Raw genomic sequence first — 19,202 nt, 5'->3', positions numbered from 1 at the left:
CAGATCCTACTTCTTTACCATACAAAGATACAAACTCCTAATTTGATTGAAAATCTAGAATATACAAGTTCCAAGAGATTAGCACTGACCTTCACTGCAGAGTTGTCCTCTAAATCCAACCTTACATTCACAGAATCCAGATTCAGGAATACACGCTTTGGTGTTAGTGAAATTACACTGGCAGGGTTCACTACAGTCAAGGCCAAACATACCAAGTGGGCATCCTATAACATCAAAAGTAGAATATCTCATAATGATAAACATGCAACATTCATCATAAGAAAGTTGAATAATTCATTATTTAGTATGAACTTTCAATGGGTGACTTTGAGGCGCTAGGTGGCAGCAGACTTACCAGGTAAATTTCCATTGTTTACGTAGTTCTGAGCGTGCGCACATTATGGAGAACAATGGATTTTACCTGGTAGGTCTGCTGCCACCAAGTGCCTGAAAGTCTCCCATTGTAAGCACCAGGTACAGAACAAACTCTGCTAAAATGGGGGGGGGAATCAAAGTAGTTTTTGTTTACTTGGAATGTAAGTCCACACATAAGTGCAGTAAAAACTACGAATCAGCTACACTGTCTGTCTAGGTCTGATCCACAGTGAAGTTTTGTTCTGAAGGTGAACTTAGACAGCAATTTGTTCTGCTTAGAGGCTCAATGACAATAAACCTTATGGGCAATTCCAAGCAAACATGGACAGGACACCGACAACTTAAATGTGTGTCCCAACTTTCTTTCACAAATCAGTCTATAAACTTAGAGGAAAGAATATCTCACATAGAACTACTAGCACCAAGATCAAGAAATGACACAGAAAAGTTTAATGTGACTGTCTATGAAATTGCCCTTATGTATTGTCATTATCAAGCCTCCATCTTCGACCATCGATGAAACGTTGGAAAACGCATAGATTTGTAAGAGCGAAGCACAAGATTGACCAATGATCAACCTCCTTTTGACTGCCAGAGCCCCCAGCTCAAATGACATCATATTCATAAGGTCTATTTGGTCCTGCCACCCTATTGACCAGTTACGAAAAGGAGGTTAGTATATACACCAATCCAGGCACACCGGGCGCACAGTGTTGAGCAACTGCTGAGGTGTGCGTGTGCCTAGTTTTGTGCACAAAGACATGAGGAAATCATGTTTCTTTTCAATCTTTATGAAAAATGAATGTTTTCCTCAACGAATAACACAATTTCCTTAACAGGACACCATAATATACCAATGTAGATCACTGACCACAAATATTTGCAACAAAATAAAAGCCGAAAAAGGTGCTTGTCTTAGGCGAGTTAGGGGTCAAAGACGCGGAAACTGCATAATAGTAGCTGAAATGCAGTATGTAGAATTTCAGTATTTTACCTTCTGCTTAACTTTAAAAATGTATCAAGAATGTATCACGTTGTATATCAAGCATCCATGCCAAGAAAATTTCATAGATTGTCGAGGACGACATTCAATTCCCATAAAAAGTGAAAAGGAAAACGATTTTCTTGTGTCTTTGGACACCCCAGCAGTGGCCCGCAACCCATGGCGGCGCCCAGCACTTGCGCGCCTGGATCGGTCTATAGTGTTTGTACTTACTTTCTGTACATATTGGACCAGTCCATCCTGAAGGGCATTTACACTCTCCATCAAACACCTGACATGTTCCACCATTATGACACAGACAGTCAAATGCACAATTAATGCCGTATTTACCATCAGGACATCCTTCAATTAATCAACAATACTCAATTAATCAATCAATCACTTCTGAAACATAATCACACTTACATCAAATCAAACTATTCAATTGTTGAATGACAATTCAATATTGGTATCATGAAAAGACATTCAAGAGGCTCAATCTCAAATTCACAGCAATAGATGCTCTATTTCCTATACTTGCTGTTTGTACTTCAATATTTCCATAGTTAGATATGGTGATTATTCATTTAAATTTGTTATACATGTAAATGACAGGACTTTTATCACCCAGCCTCACAAGGCTGGACAGCCACTTCAAGGTGAGGGCTACACTTAAGGATATGGGCATCGACCCAAATCAACTGTCACCAGGGGCATGTTGCCACCTAGTCCTGGGGCTGATACTTAAATTGGGCACTTTCATGAGTGCCAGCACCTTTTGGGCTGTTGTGAAGCACTAATCTTTCTCATTCTCAACAAATTACTCAATAGATGAAAGTAACAGTACTTAACTTGAGAGATGAGATATTATGGTGACAGCTACTTGCAATGTACATGTACTTACCTAGTTGACAATCAGTGCCTATCCATCCAGGCTGGCAATCACATCTCCCATCTACAGGATGACATGATGCATTGTTCTGACATGTACATCTTTCTATACACTCAAGCCCATAGTAATCCCTCTCACACACTGAGGAATACACAATGAATAAAGAAAACAACTGAGATCACTGTCGACACTAGGACATAAACTAACAAAAATGACAATACCTCCACGTACTGTACAGAGAAAATATTACAACAATAACAGTTATTATGACTGCAAAAAAAATATTATTCACATTGACTAAAGGTGAATTTGGAAATGTATGTGCCTTAACTAACATTGCACTAAATAATAAAGACAAAATTTAAGTTTTGTTTCCTTTAAAATTATAGGCATGCTTTTAATATTGACACTACAGGTAAGTTTACAAAAATAGTTTTTAAAATTTATAAGACCCCATGTATAATACGAAGCGCTACAAGGCGCTGAGGCAACAGGCTGAGCCAATGCTCACACTTTTCAAACACAGAGCAGCTACAATCCTTTGGCCTCAGTGAGGATGCTTTTTGTCCTCAGTGAGGGCACTTTTTGTCCTCAGTGAGGGTGCTTTATGAGTGAGTGACGTCTTATGCAAGTGGTTTATTGTATTTAAAACAATTTGCACTAGGTTGCGCTCTCGATGCTAAAGTGAGATTCAAAAGAAAATTGGCTCCATAAGAATAACTGTTCTAGTTTACCTTGGTCACAATTGTATCCTATATACCCAGCTGAGCAGACACAGGTCCCATGGACTGGATGGCAGTTATTGTTACTAGAAGTGCAAGATGGGCAGGTATGTATACAGTCTGGGCCATAGAAACCGGTCGGACAAGCTAGTTAGGATGCAACAACAAATAACAGTCAGTTACAAAGTAGTACCAACACTTTCTATGAATGTCCTGCAATAACGAATACTCCCAGATGATGGTTCATAGTTTGTGGCACCTCAGAACTGATTGGGTTAGACTTAATGAAAGCTGTGATTTACAAGGACCTTAAACAAGGCCATTAATAGTTAAGCCCGGTTCATACTTCCTGCGAATGCCAATGCAATACGAATATTCAGGTCACATGGCTGTTTTTCGCAGCGAATGCCTCGCAGAAGTTGAACACAATCCGTTGTCGAAACACACTCACAGGATATGAACCGGGCTTTAAGGTAATTCAATATGGCTTGAAAAGAAATGTATTTATTTAAAAAGATGCCTTTCACCATGCCCTTCACAGCTAAGTAGGTCAAATAATCAGGTAATAATATTCATACTAACAATAATAATAATAATAAGTTCTTATGCAGTGCATTTAAGAATGACATTTCTATGGGCATTAGATTAGTGTCTTGGTCATTGGGCCACTAACATTCCTGTAATCTCTCTCAGCTCCCTGGGGAGTATACAGCCCTGGGCTGCTGTCATGCTCCCAAGGCTTGTTCAAACAAAATATCAACCTCTAGCTTAGCAGGTATTCGTTTGAAACCCTGGGTGAAAAGAAGCAATTAGTGAGGTGTCTTGCTCAAGGACACAAGTGTAATGACAGGGATCGATGACTAAAGCACCAGAGTTTGAATTCGATGCTCTAAACCACTAGGCCATGACAGCCTAGTCTGTTTTTAAGTGCCTTTCATGAGCTGAATAGAGAGTTCAACTCCCGCATCCATTTTGACATCAATGAGAAGTAAATACTTCATAGCTATTGTACATTGGTCGCAGACAAACGTACAATTGCTAACTCCTGCAATATTTGTCAAGCAATATTTTCCCCTAAAGATGTTTGAAATCAAAATAATGACCATTTTTGATATACAAATTTCTATCATACATGTTTATGTCTTTGGATGTGTTTTTCACATCAAGGATCCACATTGTGTATGAGGTGCTCATACTTGGGGGGGGGGGTAGCGGTGTGGGAAGGATCCGGCTGAGATCTCAGCATATTATATTTCCACAAGCTTTACATATAACTTACTATTTTGGCAGGCATTGCCTGTGTATCCAGGCTGACATTCACATGATCCATCCAGTATTGAGCAAGATCCACTATGCATACAGTTGCATGTCATATTACATGAACTACCCCAGAATCCTAGAGGACATGGGTTGTCACAATGTACACCTGAGAATAACAAAGCAATATCAACTTCAGTTTACAATATTCTCCACATCCCAGAGATTCATGTTCTCTGAGTTTTAGTAATAGAGACAGACACTATTTGTATTTCACTATTTCAAATTGAAACAACTTAAGATTACGGCTGTAATATCACTTTTCATTCCATCAACTTTTACCTGTCTGATATGACACTGGCAAGAAACATATTGATAAAGTCAATATTAAGTCCAAATCATTAGCATAGCGGAATCAATTAAAAAACCCATGTAGATGATTTTGGAGGCAGAATTCCGGGCTTGAATTTAACAATGGACTGAAGGCCTGCGGCCAGTGATTTAAGCATCGGGCCAGTTAATTCAGAACTTGACAAGTCTGGTGGCCTTGTGTTAATCAATTGAATGATAAGAGGCCAGTGATTTAAGCATCGGGCCAGTTAATTCACAACTTGACAAGTCTGGTGGCCTTGTGTTAATCAATTGAATGATAAGAGGCCAGTGATTTAAGCATCGGGCCAGTTAATTCACAACTTGACAAGTCTGGTGGTCTTAGGTTTATCAATTGAATGATAAGAGGCCAGTGATTTAAGCATCGGGCCAGTTAATTCACAACTTGACAAGTCTGGTGGCCTTGTGTTAATTAATTGAATGATAAGAGGCCAGTGATTTAAGCATCGGGCCAGTTAATTCACAACTTGACAAGTCTGGTGGCCTTGTGTTAATCAATTGAATGATAAGAGGCCAGTGATTTAAGCATCGGGCCAGTTAATTCACAACTTGACAAGTCTGGTGGTCTTAGGTTTATCAATTGAATGATAAGAGGCCAGTGATTTAAGCATCGGGCCAGTTAATTCACAACTTGACAAGTCTGGTGGCCTTGTGTTAATCAATTGAATGATAAGAGGCCAGTGATTTAAGCATCGGGCCAGTTAATTCACAACTTGACAAGTCTGGTGGCCTTGTGTTAATCAATTGAATGATAAGAGGCCAGTGATTTAAGCATCGGGCCAGTTAATTCACAACTTGACAAGTCTGGTGGCCTTGTGTTAATCAATTGAATGATAAAAGGCCAGTGATTTAAGCATCGGGCCAGTTAATTCACAACTTGACAAGTCTGGTGGCCTTGTGTTAATCAATTGAATGATAAGAGGCCAGTGATTTAAGCATCGGGCCAGTTAATTCACAACTTGACAAGTCTGGTGGCCTTGTGTTAATCAATTGAATGATAAGAGGCCAGTGATTTAAGCATCGGGCCAGTCAATTCACAACTTGACAAGTCTGGTGGCCTTGTGTTAATCAATTGAATGATAAGAGGCCAGTGATTTAAGCATCGGGCCAGTTAATTCACAACTTGACAAGTCTGGTGGCCTTGTGTTAATCAATTGAATGATAAGAGGCCAGTGATTTAAGCATCGGGCCAGTTAATTCACAACTTGACAAGTCTGGTGGCCTTGTGTTAATCAATTGAATGATAAGAGGCTATCATATCTTTGTGAAAAAAATAGTTGTCCAAGAGTCTGATCAATATCTGTCTATTGTGTTGAGTATGGAAGTACACTTGTACAACCAACATGATTATCTTAGTGCTTTCTCAGTTCATTTTGGTTCCGGTCTTATTAAATAAATTCCAGTCTAGCAAAATAATTGAGCTTCTTAGCCCTGTAGTCTTAGTTTGTGACTAACCTGTATAACTTCCTGTACATTTACACATCCCTGTGATACTGTGGCAGCCACTAGAGGTTGTAGCACTGCACAATGTTGCATCACAGCTATGCATGCAGTTCTTTCCATATTTACGATCCTGTACAAACAAATCAAACAGTAGTTATAAATAATTTGGGAGGCTAATCATCCTTACTCACAGCTAAAAGCTGAATTGCGAAGGACGCGGCTATGTGTTTGAGAAGCAGGCATGCAAGGGTGCATTTGGCAGCCAGCCACATCAACCAATTATGATCACAGAGCACAGCCAGATATCGAAAGTGTTAATGATTTTTCTCGAGGGAGGAAAACAGGATGATCTGGAAAACCCTTGTGGCACAGCAGAGAAGCAATGCACAACTCAACTCTCATATGGCCCTGGCCAGGAATTGAACTGGGGTCACCTTGGTGAGAGGCGAGCACTTTACACACGAGCCAACCATGCCATGATAAGTGTAAACAGTTTAACTATGAATAGTTTCAATGTCTTTAATGAGTATGCCATCAAGCCATTGTTACAGATTTAACATGTTTTGTTCATAGATTGAAAACAAATTAAAGGATGCAGCGATTCTGTGCAAGCAATCACACAAAAATAGTGTATAATTTTGTGTTTTTAGCACTGAGGTTTTGTTTTTACACTTCAAGAAACGAAAAAAAAGAAGCATTTTCAGCACTGAGGTTTCAGAAAACCTTCATGTTACTACCTCTATAAAAGGTATGGTAAGATACGGACCACAAGACTAACATGTGTAATTTTGTTGTAGGTAAATTACTAGTCGTTACAAGTTGTTATGCTTGAGCAGCATCAATCTGAATAAAAAAGGACACTATGTTAAACAGTAACTTCTCATGTGATATCACATACAAGCAAAGGGACACGTTGCTTTGGATCGGTCGAGTTGGTCCGTGAAAAGCAATTGAAACCGTTTGTTATCAAATGCATGGTCAGAAAGATGTTTCAAAAGTATGCTTCGAAATTGCAGGGTGTTCCTAACTAACACGATCGGCCATTCTATGGAGTAAAAAACTTGACTCCACAAAATACCGTGCCGTGTTAGTTCATGACATAAAAGGAAAACCGTGCATGTTTGTGTTGATCATTATATTATACTTTTGAAACATCTTTCTAACCATATGCATTTTATAACAAACGGTTCCAAACATTTTTCATGGACCAACTCGACCGATCCAAAGCAACGTAACCCTTTAACCTATTTCCATGTTGACTACTTACACTGCATATGAGATTACATGAGGTTCCAGTCCAACCCGGTGGGCATTCACATGCTCCAGTAATATGATGACATAGAGCATCATTGGCACATGCACATGGCTGGTTACAACCCTCACCATATAAACCAGCACTGCAAGGAGTATCACACTTTACACTTAGCCAACCTGTAACAGAGCAACTCTTATTAATTTTGGTTTTACCCATACACCAAAGTGCGTCAGCACTGTACACTGCTAAAAATGGTGTTCTTGAAACAAGAAAAACATCTTATTTTGAGAATATATTTCTTGTGTCCAAATAAGATGTTTATCTTATTTCAAGAATGACATTTTTAGCAGTGTATACTCAGTACTTTCCTGAATTCTTTGAACAAAAATCACAGGCATATTACCCGGGTAAATTCTTATTCAGTAATATGGACTGAGAGAATAAAGATCCATTGAACTAGTCTCACATCTTTCACACCAACATAATCACAGCATACATGTATGAACCCCAAACCACCCAAATCCTCCAAAATCTAATTGTTTGCATTTGGTGTGTTTGGTACTGAACAGCTTCACAATTCATTCCTTGAGTGGGGTAAGGAAAATGATCTCATAAGTATCCAATCATTGGAGTGTTTTTGCATTGCCATACACCATTTTGTATAGATTTGAAATAAGGCTTCCTCCTTTTTATCTTTGGTTTAGTCATACTGGCTTATATTGTATGGTGTATAGATCCACACAAAAGAAACACAGTCACTGCTGTATAAATCTGGACCCCTTTATTACACTTATTGCACGTAATTTTTTACTTACAACATAATATACATTAGAGCCAGGCAAGTGAGGTACAAATGTAACAATATAGTAATCATTTCTATAATAACCAAACCGCTTATGAATTACAACGGGTTGTTTAGTTTATGGCCACCTAATTACCTGGCAAGTGCACTCAATGTTTGAGTTATAAAATGTTTTTTTGATTATCATTAGGGACTTTTATCATTGTGCAACTTTGTCATGTTCACTAAAATCTTGCATCGACCCTAAGCATATGATTTCATTTCAGTATGGCGCCCTCGCTTACAGGTCAAAAGGGAGGTTGTTCATTGGCCAATTCTGCACGTCGCGCTACACATCTGTGTGTTTGGATTTTTTCGTCATCGTTTTACCTCTAAGATAGCAGCTCGAATGACTTCAATGCATTTAAGGTCTACAAGCCATGGAGTGTCACAAAATAACCTTTAAGGCACTGGACACTATTGGTAATTACTCATAAAAATAATTGTTAGCATGAAAACTTACGTGGAAACGAGCAATGAAGAGCTGTTGATAGTATAAACTATTGTGAGAAACGACTCCCTCTGAAGAAACTTAGTTTTTGAGTAAGAGGTAATTTCTCACTCAAATAATAAAAGTCTGAAGCCTTTAATTATGCATCTAAAAGCACACACATTTGTGCAACAAGGGTGTTTTTTCTTTCATTATTCTCTTGCAACTTCAATGACCAATTGAGTCAAAATTTTCACAGGTTTGTTATGTTATGCATATGTTGGGATACACCAAGTGAGAAGACCGGTCTTTGACAATTACCCAAGTGTTCATCCAGACTCTCATTGCATGGAATTGAATGGTTATAAGGTTTGTTTTACATACCATTACTGCACATACAGCTACCATCAATGTGATCACATGTAGCCCCATTTTGGCAGTCACACAGACCCGCACACCCATTCCCATAGGTACCGGCTGGACATGTTTCATTACATCTACAATCAATCAAAATAAAGCATACAAAACAAATGTCAATTTTCAACTGTTTTTTTAAGCTTTCTTTCTTATAATGTGATGTTTTGGTAGTTGATGTTCCTCTTTACTTCATAGTCAGTGGTGAGATTAACAACACAAAAGAATATCCAAAACAATTATACTAAAGCCAGGGCCCAACTCATAAAGCCTATAACCATAAATCTTGCTAAGCACAGACAAATTTTGCTGAGCAGTAACTGGTTACACGCCGAAATTCTATAAAGTTTACATTGTTGCAGCTGGTGCTCCACTCAAATTTTGCTTGCAGTATTTTCTGATTAACAGCTTTATGAAATTGGGTCCTGGATAAATGTGTCAAGATGTGTGTGATTTAATTGCCGATTCGTACAATGTTTGAAGAATTGTGTTTCTTTGCAAAAAAAAACTTGAGCAACTTCAATGTTCCCTTTTGAATACAAATTGCTACAACTGTTCATAAAGTAAGTAGGATTTGAGGATTTGAAACTTTGCATGGTGGGAGTATAATCAGGTGGGGTTTGCAGTAGCACTATGTGTAATAACTTCTTCGAGTTCATACAGCTAACTCCAAGTGTTTAAATCTACTTGAATGGGCTTTCATGGTTTGGGGATGGGGATGATGATGGTGGAGGGCTTCCCTTGAAGAGTTGCTTACTGTGGTGGTGTGGTTTTTGGGAGTAGGTGACACAGGTCACAAGGGTAATTTTTGTCTCACTGAGACAAACATTACTTTGGCATTAAAGGCGTGTTAACCAGTTACATGTAGATAGTTATACCACAGCTGGTGGATCTGTTTCACATGCTAGGACTGAGACGCGGGTTGTTTTTCGTGACATTATTTTGCTCAATTCTCAGAAGCTGCAGCGCCTAGGCAGGTGATATTTTGAGGGAAGCTTTCTGCTATAATTGTCTTCAAGCTGTGTAAACCATTTAATCTAATATCTACATGTATCTATTTATCTATCTAAAAGACGTTTGATAAAAGGTAACTTACATAAGTCCCTGATATCCGGATCTACATGTACAGGAGCCATCCACTCTATCACAGCGTGCACCGTATTCACATTGACATATCTCATAGCAGCCTGAACCGTATAAGCCATGTGGACATCCATACTCACAATTCCTTCCAACGAAGCCATCCGTGCAGAAACACTGACCGGTCAAACCATGACAACTACAAAGAAATAATCAACATTAGTAAATACCTCAGAGTTTATGCACTCTGATTGGTCAAAGACTGGGTGTATTAACATGTGGTATAAATACCGGCTCTGTGAACTAGCAAATATATGGCCCCCTAGAGCGCCATGAACAAGCGGTTAAGAGCATCGTATTCAAGTTCTGGTAGAAGTTATCTGAGTCTGGGTTCGAATCCCGGTCGTAACTCGTGTCTCCTTGTGCAAGATGCTTTACTATAATTGCTTCTCTCCACCAAGGGGTGTTAATGGGTACCTGAAAGGGTAGGGGTTGGTATTGTGTTTGTAAAAGCTGCATTCTGAGCTCACGGCAGCTCTGGCTGTATACTCCCACGGGAGCTGAGAAAGATTAAAGGAATGCTATTTGTCAAATGACCAGGGCACTAATGTAATGTACACATAACCACCCTGCTGGGTGTTCAAGGCTCAGTAAAAAAAAAAATTAAAAAAAAAAGACAACAGACTTTAAAAAAATTAGTCCTTGAAAACATGTGACACAAGAAAAGTTTTGAGAAAAGATTTGAATTTTGTTGTACAAAGACAAGATCTAACTTTAAGTGGTAGAAAAATCAAGATGCGTGGTGCAGCTGAAGAAAAGGACCTGTCACCCCAAGAGTGTCAAGAGTGTTCATTGACGGAGTGTTAACTTGAAGTAGTTCTGAGATATAGACCAAGACTAAACACCAGTATCTGGACCATTATAACTACAAATAACAAATCTAGAAGACATGTAACAACTTACGCAAAAGAGTGTTCCTTAATACATGAACACTCCATTAGACAGTCAGTCTCGTAGTACCAAAGCGGGCATACTGCAACAAAAATACAACCAAGCGCTTGTCAATATTCATTTTTAAGCAACAGACAGGAATTGCACTTTAATACTAACAATAGTAGTAAGTAAATGCATCAAATATCCCCTTACTGGGTCTAGGTACTTTTTACACAATGTCCACAGATTTACATGTTCGTTAAACTAAAACAGTTTGAAGATATAGAAAGCCTCCATTGAAATATTACTTACTAAGGTGCTGTAGTTTTTGAGAAATGAGTAAAACAAAGTCATGTAAATCACTTTAGTCTCAGTTTTAGCATGTAAAAATGGAAAACCAGTTATAGTATTTTACCACAACATACCATAACTGGTTAATACGTTTTTACATGCAAACTCATTTTCGTCTGACTGACTCCAGAGACAAAATTATTTTTGTGACAGTGTTTTACTCATTTCTCAAAAACTACAGCACCTCAGCAAGTAATATTATAGGGGAAGCTTTCTGCCATCATTATCTTCAAAAATGAGTAAGTTTCATGTAAATATGTGGACATTATGTTTTGTGTTACAAAAAATACACAAATCCTTTAACTTATAGAGCTTAAAAAGAAATTTGACAGAAAGATTCCCAGTAGACCCTAAAACAAAAGGTAAACACCAATGAATGGACAAGAATGTTTCTGAAGAGTCCTGAATGGCTTGCCTTTGTTGACACATTTGATGTAAATGGAGTCTTTATACTAAACTGTATAAACATTCACCAAGTCATACACAAATCTGCTGTTATCTGCATGTTCACAAACTGTGTTTTTGTTCACAGTGACTCATTTGACCAAGCTTTGAAAAGGTGATGTTTGTTTGGGGCTTTCATGCAAGCAGTCTGGGCCCAGTCTGAATCCCTTTTCCAAACTCTGTATAACAAAAAAAACTTACTACTTTGGTCACATATTGCTCCTGTAAACCCAGGTGGACATCTGGAATTGAATAACACACATCATATTATTTGTTCAACATCTCACTTTGTACACAAAAAATAATGATCTTGTCAATGGTATTTTAGCTCAAGCCAATAATAAATACTCACTGCAACAAGATGTCATGGCAGTGGAACTTATTTCCATATTCCGACAAGATAAATCTTGAAAATTAAATTTGTGTGGGCTGTTCTTTCTCATTTCAGATGGTGGCTTTCATGCTATTACTGATAACATTACATGTAGTTGAGTTCATAGGTAATCAGTGTGAAGCAACTTGTGATTTTAATAATATGTACCATCACTAATGGACCCTTTCCAATTGAACATACACGTGCGCACTAACATTATTTTGGGCAATAACATTTTGGTTGGCAAATATGAGGGAACACCGGGCCGTTTTGTGCTTCTGCTTAGTGCACAATTCTATGGCGTTTGCCAACCATGAGGGTCTGTACGCATGTGTACCTGGTAAATGTAATTAACTTCTACAATCTAAAATATCATGACATTCCAATGGGAGACTTTTGGACAGTCCTTCATCAAAGTTCTCAATAGTAGTGTGCGTGCTCAGATCTACACACACAACACAGAGCAATGTGCGCGCACGCTCAGAACTGCAAAAAATGACTGTTGTGCTGCCCCCCGTGTCTCGAAAGTCTCCTTTTATTGATGACCTGTTACCTTCTAACATAAGTTACAAAAAATGTGCTTGGTCAAGTAATCAGTTACTTCTCTCACCTGCAAGTACCGTCTACATTGGAGCAGGTTCCACCATTCAGACATTGGCATAAACCAATACAGTCTTGACCAAAGAAACCAGGAGGACATTGCATTTCACATCTCTGTCCTGTATAGCCTGGTCTGCATTGACATTCACCAGTCACACCATGGCACGGTGACTGGTTGTAACATTGACAGAAGCTTGCACAGTCTTTCCCATAGGTACCACGTTGGCAAGACTCAGCACATACATCACCCTGGGCAGTACATGTACATCAATATCAAGTGAGTTGCAGGTCATAAGACGTTATTAGTGAGGTACAGCACTACTGCACAAAGCAAGCAACACTATTAGTTTATATTCAGATTCACATGAAGATTCACAAGGTATGAAGGTAACAAAGCTAGATCGCATGTGGGTTTTCGGGCGATCAGTTGACAATGTGAGATGTCCTTTGTCAATGGATTTCTCACAATGTCAACCAATCGCAAAAAAAACCAAATCTGAAGTTGTTTTGAGCGATTTTATAAACATCCACTGAAAGCCTACAACATGAAGTTGTTATTCTAACCACTTATAGTACATTCATAGGAACAGGCAATCTGTTACATTGTTTTGAAACTTCTTCTTATCTGCTACAATGTATGGACATGAAATAACAACGTTAGTATCTTACCATAAAGCCTGGAAGACACTCACACATTCCTGACACATGATCACAGGTGCCATTGTTTTGACATCGACACTGTTGGGAACAGTCTGCACCATGGGTTCCATCTAGGCAACGGCTTTCACATCTGTAAGATCAATCCATCAATGTGTTCTTATAGAGGTTTTAGATACATGGTGCTCTATAACTAGCCCTAATCACGGACACCTTTCACATCCCAATGGAGCCGTCCATTACTCCCCGTATATTTCAAGAAGTTTTCACAAGCAATCCCACTGCGCCCCATTTAAAGGCACTGGATACCATTGGTAATTGCTCAAGACATTGTTAGCATAAAAACTTACTTGTTAGCGAACAATGGAGAGATGTTGATAGTATACAAAATTGTGAGAAACGTCTTCCTCTGAAGTAACATCGTTTTCGAGAAAGAAGTTGTTTCTCACTTAAATATTTGAATTTGATTTCAAGACCTCAATTGATTTTGAGGTCTTGAATTCAAGCATCTGAAGCACACAACTTTGGGTGACAAGGGGTTTTTCCTTCCCTTATTATCTTGCAACTTCGACGACCAATTGAGTTCAAATTTTCACAGTTTGTTATTTTGTGCATAGTTGAGATACACCAAGTGAGAAGACTGGTCTATGACAATTACTGAAGATCTTGTCGAGTGTCTTTGATATCTGTTTTACACTTCTAACAGTTTTTATGTATCAACAGCACTGGCGCCTTTGTCTTTGCTATGCGACAAGTGTAGACGTGTTCTGCTGACCGAGTGCTGCCGAGGGTTCCGTATATGACAATTAATTTCTTTTCCTTCCAACCTGGTTGTTTGTTGTTGTTGTTATTGCTGTTGTGTTGTTCTTCTTGTTGTTTTAATTATTTGTTTACATGTTTTGATTATTTGATGAATACTAACAATGCTCCTTGGTAGCCCGGTGCACATGTACACTCCCCTGTGACATGGTGACATGTTGCTCCATTCAGACACTGGCAGTTCAGTAAACAATCCGACCCAAAATGTCCTTGTTGACATGGAGAGTCACAGTTAGTACCTACACAGAGATAAATCAAAATCAAGATATATACAGATTTAAATACAGGCCTGTATGGTTTGGTTTTTTGAAAGGAAGGGCACCAAGGCATTTTCTCCTTGGTTAAGAGCACCCTATGAGGAAAATGTAAATTTATACTGGAGCATTTCCAGGGCACCCGATCGTCTGCGTTGCCTCCAGGAAATACCAGGCCTGCAAATATACCTTGGTCATCTTTAGTTTCCAACATCCACCCCCGAGAATCTCAATAAATAAAAGCAGATGTCTTACATGTCTTACAACTTTGAAAATTACAGAAAATAATGATCAACAACCCTAAGTTTCCTATGACAGAAACTTTTAGTTCTGAAAAGACATTTACTCTTCGAGGAATGAATATAAAAGCCAAGTCCAATTCTTAAACTTGTGAAGTAAAGTGGGTGTAAATGGGTGTAGCTTACAGTGAAATGATGTCAAACTTATGAACAAGATGCATGGATGCAAGATGCAATGCATGGATGAATGTAGAAATGAGTACTGTGAAATCACTACAGGCTTTAAAGGCACTGGACACGTTTGGTAATTGTCAATGAGCAGTCTTCTCACTTTGTATCCCAACATATGCATAAAATAAAAAATTACAAACTGGTTGAAGTTTTGCCTAAATTGGTCATCAAATTTGAGAGAAAACACCAACAGAAAAACACACACTTGTTGCATGATTTCAGAAAGGCTTCAGGCCTGAAGTATTTTGATATTTAGGTGAGAAATTACCTCTTTCTCAAAAACTATGTTACTTTAGAGGGAGCCGTTTCTCAAAATGTTTTATACCACCAACAGCTCTCCATTGCAAATTTCCATTCAAGTTTTTAGGCTAACAATTATTTTGAGTAACCAATTAGTGTCCAGTGCCATAAAAGTAAAATTGCAATATCATTATTGTGTATTTACCTCTGTATCCAGCAGTACAGGTACAGTTACCGGATGATGCATCACATGCTGCTTCATTGAGGCAAGTACAGGCATTGGCACAGTTAGGTCCCCACTGGTTGGCTAGACAAGCTGAAAAATACATCAACAAATATTACATTTATATAGGATTTGAGGCATTGCATGGTGGTATGGTATCAATATATATTTGGTTTGCGGTAATATCATGAGTGTTTCTTCTTGCCAGGTAGAGTTTGTTCTTAGAGAACTGTCTTTCTTTTTTCTACCATGTCTGCTACAGCGGAGTAGATTTATCGGATGCTCGGGAGACTTCTCAGTTTTGAAAAGAACTATCCTGCTTTTTAATTACTACCCGGAAGGTATAGAAAATTGGCCGGGACTAATATAAATTGAAAGGAAAATGTTTGTCTTAATTTGTTTGATTGATAATTTGTATGCTGGGGGGTTTAGATTTAACTGAAGACCTACATACATGTAGTACCTATCTGGAGGTTGCTAAACACAAGCTTGCTACAAATTATGTGACAAAGCAACACCATCTTTGGCCAACGAATTTGAGTGATCACTTGCAACCAATCAAGTCAGTGTGCCAGATATTATTCACAATCTTACAGCAAATGTCTTATTGGCCCGGAGGTTCACTATTTATGACAAGACTTGGTTGCCAATGTATAAATTACTCCGCATCCAACGATGGAGCCAATACTTAAGGCAACTTTCTATTTTTAAGAAGATTACAAGATAAAGTATCCTAATATAAATCAAACTTCCGCTCCAACTACTCCCAAATCACTGTTGGATTTAAATAGTAATTCAACTACATCCTCTTCCTCAAGGGTTGGCAATTAATCAATTTTTGTTTCCCTCAACATGTAACATTTGATATTGTATATAACACTCTGACAAAAATTCAGCCTTTTATATTGGTTCAGAGCACGTCACATGATATGCCTTAGTTTTACTAGAAACCCGCGGCCGTGTGATAGTCCTCTGCCATGCAATAGTCCAAAGACTAATAGAACGCTCCGGGATCACCTCAGGAGTCGTAGTTTTAACCTTAGCACTCGAAGCAGTCAATATTTGTATACCATTGCTGCTTGCATACTTTAAAATTACTTAATAAAATACACTGACAAATTAATGTGCTCACTTTTTGAAGAAAAAGAAAAAGCCTATTAAAACTTTGTTAGCCATATTTGTACTTGTGTATTTGTTTCAATTAAACCTACATTACACTGTCTCCCAATTAAATCTAGTCACTCAGTCAGTAAAAGGAATTTCTCAGGATGTGTAGTTTTTGTTCAATGATAATCATCCAATCAGCCACTGGTACATGGACATGCACAGGTTTGTATAGTTGAAAAGTCATCCCAAAATGTTCAGGTTGATTACCGATGACGTTCACACTTTTTGGATCCCAAACTTACATGTACGCTGCCAAACTTACATACCAAACTGGTAGTAGACAATGGTTCTTGGAAGAGTGCTTAGATTTGTTCCAATCCCCTTGTGTTTCAAGCATAAAAACGAAGCTGTGAAAATTTCATTGACAGTAGAGAATGGTAATACCTAGCTTTGTTATCTTTTTGTAAATGTTTTCCTGTGGCAGGATTATAAAAAGATGTAATTCAATTACAAATATCTAGAAGAACAAGACAGCATTTTAAAGACAAGTATGATGATTTGTATCAAATCATATTCAACCTCAAATCAAGAAAGCTTTCAAGTTTAATAGTTATTTTATGGTTAAGTTTGATAGTTCTTTTAGCAATAACAAATCTTCTGAATATGGTAGCATATTCCACAACGTTCCGAGGCAGAAAATACAACCACATTACTACACACTCTTGCTACAACAACTGCAAACATTCCAGATTCATTCATACGTGACATGAACATTGTGCAAGTATAATTTCATTTTAATCTATTCATTGGAGGTAAAACTTTTGAAGCAGTAAACTGAGCCTGGTACGACCTACCACAGTATAGGGGAAATACTCAATACATGATTCATAAGTACATGCTACACGTGCATTTGAATCAAAGGTCATAAGTTTGACATTTTTAGATTGAGCCAAGTCATGGCATTCACTCCATTGAAAGTTAAAGTGGGTGTCAACAATTTTTTCACTTTTTTAAAAACTTTTGTTGTTGTCTGCCAACAATATTGTTTAAGAAAATGAAAACGCAGTTTGGGTATAAAAAATATGTGAGTCAAGGTTAATGTTAGGGGTGGATGGATTCAGAGTTATACAAATTGAAATGGTGGGTGTTTAAGGGTTTATCCAGGTCAGTTTAAAATTGGAATGTGGGCTATTGTAGGTTTGATCCGGGTTTTTATAAAACTTGAATGTGGTTGTTGTTTGAGGGTTTTATCTAGGAGAATTTAAAATTAGAATGTCGATGTTCCATGTGTTTTATCCAGCCCCCGATTTCACGAAGCGCTGCGACGCGTCGCAAGTGCAAGTTGCGACCGGTTACACGTCGTAAGTTGCGATGCGTATGAAATCGATTTCATCAAAGTTACGATGCGTTGGATCTGTCGCAAGTTCCTTGACAATGAGGAAGGACACGTCGCATTCTTACGACAACCCATGACCCATAGGGTCGTCGTAAGAATGCGATGTTTCATTTGGTTACGCACAAAATGCATGAAAGGACATAACAATTACCACACGTAACTTCCGTGAACCAATCGGGAAGACACTAGACAACAAATGGAAATTAACCCTCCCCCCCCCCAAAAAAAAAAAAAAAAACGGGTAAAAAGGAAAGAAAACAAACACACGCATAACAAACGAACACACAAACTAAAACAACTAAATAACTATAAACCAACCAAAAAAACCCAAACCTAAACACTAGTCCGAAATGGTTGAGTGTCTGCCATCTTGAATGAACTATTATACACGACTGTTTCATGACCAAGCTGTACACAACATAAAACAGCCACAGAACTTTAGCAGTTCATCCTCGTCCAAAAGGTTGTTTTTATTAAGAATGAAAATAGATTTTATTGCGACTCGTCGCGCTTACGACTGTTTGGTGAAATGGATTGTGGAACTCGTCGCAGCCGCGACGTGTCTTAGGTCTGCGACGCATCGCAAACCCTACGATGCGTCGCTACTTGCGATGAGTTTCGTGAAATCGGGGGCTGGACAGTTTAAACTGGAATGAGGGTATTAATTTGGGTTTTAACCTTATACACCAATGTGTGTTAGCACTGTATACTCGGTACGTTCTCAGACCTCTGTAAAAATAAAACAAATCACATGGCACATTACTCGAGTGGGATTCGGATCCACGACCTGTGGAATGTTGGTGTTTGTGGGTTTTATCCAGGACAAGTTTGAGCTCCAATGTATGTCAGTTCATCTACAAAGGGCACTGTTAACTTGCATAAAAAAAGATCAAGGACAGTTTAAAACTGGAATGTTGGTGTTTGTGGGTTTTATCCAAGACAAGTTTGAGTTCCAATGTATGTCAGTTCACTTAGGGCACTGTTAATTTGCATAAAAAAAAGATCAAGTTTTGTAGCCATTTCTACCTGGTAAAGAGTTAATCGAAGAGCAGACTAAATAAATGATAACTTGATGGACATGAAATGCAGCTATTAAAGTTATGTCACTGATGGCACCACTGATTTGGTTCAGTGCACACAGTTGGCCCACAGTTTGGTCCACTGGACGTCAGGACATTGCGAGTTACAATTGAACAATGTCTGGAACAATTACTTGTTTGGTCATGAGTGAATGACCAATTCTTAGAGCAGAGT

General features: G+C 38.4%; 1 protein-coding gene across 3 annotated transcripts in view; it reads right to left on the bottom strand.

Moving 5' to 3' along the window:
* Window positions 1-19,202, bottom strand: part of LOC117287834 (multiple epidermal growth factor-like domains protein 10) — a 56,672-nt gene that overhangs the window by 12,842 nt on the left and 24,628 nt on the right. For all 3 annotated transcript variants that reach the window (XM_033768374.1, XM_033768376.1, XM_033768375.1), the window contains exons 6-20: window positions 15,428-15,538; window positions 14,362-14,497; window positions 13,452-13,572; window positions 12,793-13,031; window positions 12,011-12,051; window positions 11,045-11,114; window positions 10,098-10,280; window positions 8,972-9,084; window positions 7,329-7,492; window positions 6,074-6,191; window positions 4,251-4,397; window positions 2,984-3,118; window positions 2,262-2,390; window positions 1,592-1,720; window positions 90-224 (exon numbers count right to left, since the gene is read on the bottom strand). In XM_033768374.1, the coding sequence (XP_033624265.1) occupies window positions 90-224; window positions 1,592-1,720; window positions 2,262-2,390; window positions 2,984-3,118; window positions 4,251-4,397; window positions 6,074-6,191; window positions 7,329-7,492; window positions 8,972-9,084; window positions 10,098-10,280; window positions 11,045-11,114; window positions 12,011-12,051; window positions 12,793-13,031; window positions 13,452-13,572; window positions 14,362-14,497; window positions 15,428-15,538 (1,971 nt within the window). The remainder of the gene's footprint in view (window positions 1-89; window positions 225-1,591; window positions 1,721-2,261; window positions 2,391-2,983; window positions 3,119-4,250; window positions 4,398-6,073; window positions 6,192-7,328; window positions 7,493-8,971; window positions 9,085-10,097; window positions 10,281-11,044; window positions 11,115-12,010; window positions 12,052-12,792; window positions 13,032-13,451; window positions 13,573-14,361; window positions 14,498-15,427; window positions 15,539-19,202) is intronic.

Source organism: Asterias rubens, chromosome 3, assembly GCF_902459465.1.
Source record: "Asterias rubens chromosome 3, eAstRub1.3, whole genome shotgun sequence".
NCBI classification, from domain to species: domain Eukaryota; kingdom Metazoa; phylum Echinodermata; class Asteroidea; order Forcipulatida; family Asteriidae; genus Asterias; species Asterias rubens.
The sequence above is the reverse complement of the archived record's forward strand: the minus strand, read 5'-3'. Positions and strand labels throughout refer to the sequence as shown.